The sequence below is a fragment of the Watersipora subatra genome, chromosome 3 (assembly GCF_963576615.1).
Source record: "Watersipora subatra chromosome 3, tzWatSuba1.1, whole genome shotgun sequence".
NCBI classification, from domain to species: Eukaryota; Metazoa; Bryozoa; class Gymnolaemata; order Cheilostomatida; family Watersiporidae; genus Watersipora; species Watersipora subatra.
Window position 1 is genome coordinate 24,910,544 of NC_088710.1, and position 5,060 is coordinate 24,915,603.

Here is a 5,060-nt window from a genome sequence, read left to right on the forward strand (position 1 = left end):
TATGCTTTTATTGGGTTTTATATTATTGCTTTTGTTATTATACTTTACTACTATTAGAAATATACCATATACTAATACCAAAATATACAGCATCAAAACCATACTGTAACTATCGAGATATCAACAAATATTATTTTAGTAACAACTTAATTATGATCTTTGTATTTTTAATCTGCATTGTTTGTGGCAGGTCATTCAAAATTGAGAAGAAATGTTGTGGGAAGGTTATGTTCAATACATTAAAGCAATGTTTTACTCGATTCATCAGAAGAACACTCTGTGAGATGATATCAGAATGTTTGAAAATGTCTACATTTACATGTAATTGTTATATATATATATATTTATATATATGTATATATATACATATACATATACATATATATATATATATATATATATATAAAATTGGGTAAAAATGAAAGTTAAAGTTAAGTTTAAAACAACTTTATTACTAATAGTTTCATATTGCCATGCAATAATCATCAGATAAAATTGTTAGCACTGAAAACGACTTATATATAGATGGAAATAAAAGCGTAGGTCTTAAAATACCTAAATACACCACTGATACGTAGGATTAAAATTAGCAAGCAACACGATTTAAAGCCTCAACAAAGCAGAAGTTTAAAAGTTAAGTCTTAAAATTGCTTAAAAGGAATTTGCCAGCATGTCTACATGTTGAAACTAGTTCGCAGCGTTTGTTTAAGGTAGCAATGTTAGGATTGTATATAATATAAAATTTCTCATACAGACATAGATTGCATCTGCCTGTGGTCTTGTTGTATGATGTAGCTCTTTTGACTATGCTCCACCTGATGTTATATTCTATGCCTTGGTCTTTTAAGGTCCATATGTGCTTACTGAGCTCGGTGCTTGATCTTTTCTCTACATTTCTAAAGGTTGTCATATGATTGTAATAGCGTTGTTTGAATGTGGTGTCAGATAATCCTATGTAATGTTCGTCCGCAGATTGATCATTGGTGGTGACTGTCGCCTTATATATAATTGACTTGCTCAGGCACTTTCCTTGTAGTGGGCAGCCATTCTTATGTCGGCAGTTGCATTCTCTTGGTTCTGTAGTTATAGGGGTCTCATTGTGATGCTGCAGCAATCTGGTATTATGAGCGCTAATGATACTGCTCACATTGTTCATACAGCTGTAGCTTAATTTCACAAAGTTTCTATCGAAGCTATTCCCTAAATCACACGCTCTTCGTAAGATCTTCAATAGAAACTTTGTGAAATTAAGCTACAGCTGTATGAACAATGTGAGCAGTATCATTAGCGCTCATAATACAGATTGCTGCAGCATCACAATGAGGACCCCTATAACTACAGAACCAAGAGAATGCAACTGCCGACATAAGAATGACTGCCCACTACAAGGAAAGTGCCTGAGCAAGTCAATTATATATAAGGCGACAGTCACCACCAATGATCAATCTGCGGACGAACATTACATGGGATTGACTGACACCACATTCAAACAACGCTATTACAATCATATGACAACCTTTAGAAATGTAGAGAAAAGATCAAGCACCGAGCTCAGTAAGCACATATGGACCTTAAAAGACCAAGGCATAGAATATAACATCAAGTGGAGCATAGTCAAAAGAGCTACATCATACAACAAGACCACAGGCAGATGCAATCTATGTCTGTATGAGAAATTTTATATTATATACAATCCTAACATTGCTACCTTAAACAAACGCTGCGAACTAGTTTCAACATATAGACATGCTGGCAGATTCCTTTTAAGCAATTTTAAGACTTAACTTTTAAACTTCTGCTTTGTTGAGGCTTTAAATCGTGTTGCTTGCTAATTTTAATCCTACGTATCAGTGGTGTATTTAGGTATTTTAAGACCTACGCTTTTATTTCCATCTATATATAAGTCGTTTTCAGTGCTAACAATTTTATCTGATGATTATTGCATGGCAATATGAAACTATTAGTAATAAAGTTGTTTTAAACTTAACTTTAACTTTCATTTTTACCCAATTTTACATCGCTCTATTTTAATATTGAGCACTTTCATGCAAGAGACTGTTCATACTGCATCTACTGTATATATATATATATATATAGCAAGTACATGTGCATTCCATCCTGGCAGCTGAAGCTACAGAATAAGATCAAGGCCTTGCGCAAGAAAGTTAGTAGGCTCAATAAGAGATCTAACCACAGTTTGGAGCATCCAAAAAGGGAAGCCACAATAGAAGCTCTAGAATCTGCAAAACAGCAGCTAGTAGCACTTTCGACACGACTGAAGCGGTACACCAAAGAGCGGGATAACAAAAGAATGAACAAACTGTTCATCAATAATCTATCTAGAGTGTATTCCCAGTTCAAATGTGAACTGCAGAGGCCAATGTCAGAGCCTCCCTAATCTAGCGCTTCAAAGTTCTGGAAAGACATCTGGGAGAAAGAGACTACTCATGACACCACTGCAAATTGGCTGAAGAGGCTTAAAGAGAGCCATCAACACACTGTGGCTCAGCAAAGACTCACAATCAGCGAAGTGGACATCAAGTGCAGAGTGCAGCGTTTGAAAAAGTGGCCAGCGCCTGGCCATGACATGATTCAAGCCTTCTGGTTGAAGAAATTAACATCACTTCACACTAGAATGGCTAAGCAGGTGGAACGCCTAATAGAACAAGGTGGTCATCCAAAATGGCTGACCAAAGGACGAACTGTACTTCTGATAAAAGATCCAAAGCAGGGGCTGATTCCCAAGAACTGTCGACCAATAAGGTGCTCGCCCACCACCTAAAAACTGCTCTCAGGAATAGTTGCAGACACACTGGAAGAGCACATGAGTCACTATATGACCAGTGCTGAGAAAGTAATTGAGCGCAACACCCGAGGGGCCAAATATCAGTTACTGGTGGATCGGAGGGTCTGTCAAGACAGCAGAAGAAAGCATACCAATCTTGCCATGGCTTGAATCGACTACAAAAAGGCCTCTGACTCAATTCCCCATAGTTGGATACTTGAGTGCCTCAGTATGTACAATGTTCACTCTGCTCTTGTGACATTCATCAAGGTGTCAATGACCAAATGGAAGACGGAACTGGATGCTAATAGAAAAAAGCTGGTGAGTGTAAAAATTAAGCGAGGCATCTATCAAGGTGACTCTTTATCACCGCTGCTCTTCTGCATATGCCTTAACATGCTAAGCAATATGCTAGAGGAGACTCAATATGGGTACCAGTTTAAGAGTGGCACCAAGATAAGCCACCTCTTCTACATAGATGACATCAAGCTGTATGCTAACAAAGAAAGGGACATTGATTCGTTAATACACCTCACTCAGGTACACAGCAAAGACATCGGAATGACTTTCGGTATCGATAAATGTGGAAGGCTAATTCTTAAGAAAGACCATTCTATGCTCACAGATGGCCTAAGAATGCCAAATGGTACCATCAAATATATAAAATAAGGCTACAAGTACTTGGAGATTATGCAAAGCAACATCAACCACGAAGCCGAGGTACGTTACAAAGCCATTACCGAATACAAGAAATGCCTTTGGCAGGTTCTACGGAGCCAGCTCAATGCCAAGAACCATGTCATGGCAATAAATACATATGCACTGCCAGTAATAAGATATCCAGCAAGCATAATAAAGTGGACTGAGGAGGCCATCAAGGGAGCAGATATAGCAACTCGTAAGCTGCTGACCATGCATGGAGCACTCCACCCAAAATCTGACACTACTAAATTGTATATTGATAGGAAAGATGGTGGCAAGGGACTCCTAAGTGTACAGCAGAGAGTGAAAGAAGAGGAGCAACACATCAGAGCATATGCAGCCTTCATGGCCACTTCCGATAAGTTGCTAGTTGAATTTCAATCAGCTGCTCTTACAATGAACCTACGCCCTGACGATGAGGAAATTGACTGGCATACGAAACCTTTTCATGGTGGTTACCACCGACAAATATCTAAGGTTGGCGATCTTCACCAGACATATATGTGACTGAACAAAGGAAACCTAACGGCCAATACAAAGTCGCTAATCATGGCAGCCCAAGAGCAAATGCTCCCAACAAGGCAACTCCAAACAAAAATCTATTACACTAGCGACGATTCTAGATGCAGACTGTGCAAAGATGCACCTGAGACCATCCTACACATCATCAGTGGATGCAAGCAGCTAGCAGGAAACGCAAACACTGAGCGGCATAATCATGTCGCAGGTGTTGTGTATAGAAATCCGTGGGACGAGTATGGCCTGTACAACCCACTCTATTAGCCTCCAGTTCCGGCCTGTATAAACCACTACACTGGTGGGAATCTCCTGGTAAGGTGAATAAAAATGACCTTGCTAAGATTCTCTGGAACTTCTACATCCGAACTGACAAGCATGTCCTAGCAAACCAACCAGATAGAGTGGTGGTGGACAAGGAGAACAAGAGAGCTACTATAATAGAGATAGCAGTACCCAACTACTACAATATATCCAGCAAAAAAAAAGAAAAAGTAGAGAAATATCTCTCTCTTGGAGAAGAAATTGAAAAATGCTGGAATGTAAGAACAACTGTAATTCCAGTAGTCATTGGGGCACTGGGCGCAATAACACCAGCGCATAAAATGTGGCTTGCCGAAATACCAACATCAATAAAACTCAGGTGAGTTGCAGAGAAGTGTGCTATTGGGAACAGCTAAGATCTTGAGGCGAGTGCTCAAACTCCCAGGTCTCTGATAAGAGACCGAGTTAGAGAGCAGAAGTTACCACCCATACGGGATATCTGGGGTGAGGAAACCATTTTTTTATATACAAAAAGTATATGTATATATTAGTATATATGTTCAAAAAAATTACTTATTGACCTACATGTAGCTGTTATTTGAGGCCAATGAAATTAGAAGCTACAGTTTTTAAACTAAAAGTGTAACTCTGTTTTCGTCAACTAATCTTTTGTACCAGCTATAGTTTGTTTACGCGACAGAGATTAAAAATGAGTATTCAGCTCCACTACTTAATAAAATTTATCTAAACAAATTTGTACACAACCTATTGGACATAGTTGACATAGATAAAT

General features: G+C 38.6%; 1 protein-coding gene across 1 annotated transcript; it reads left to right on the top strand.

The window, feature by feature from the left end:
- Nucleotides 1-3,016: 3,016 nt before the first annotated feature.
- Nucleotides 3,017-4,650, top strand: LOC137390465 (uncharacterized). Its single transcript, XM_068076793.1, has 3 exons — nt 3,017-3,325; nt 3,551-3,964; nt 4,228-4,650. The coding sequence occupies exons 1-3, from the start codon at nt 3,017-3,019 to the stop codon at nt 4,648-4,650; spliced, it is 1,146 nt and encodes a 381-aa protein (XP_067932894.1).
- Nucleotides 4,651-5,060: the final 410 nt, after the last annotated feature.

Excerpts from the sequence above, each read along its gene's own strand:
- LOC137390465 (XM_068076793.1), top strand. The coding sequence starts at position 3,017 with ATGTACAATGTTCACTCTGCTCTTGTGACATTCATCAAGGTGTCAATG. Across the intron at positions 3,326-3,550 it reads CGTTAATACACCTCACTCAG|GTTCTACGGAGCCAGCTCAA; the intron begins GTACACAGCAAA and ends TGCCTTTGGCAG. Across the intron at positions 3,965-4,227 it reads ACCACCGACAAATATCTAAG|AAATCCGTGGGACGAGTATG; the intron begins GTTGGCGATCTT and ends TGTTGTGTATAG.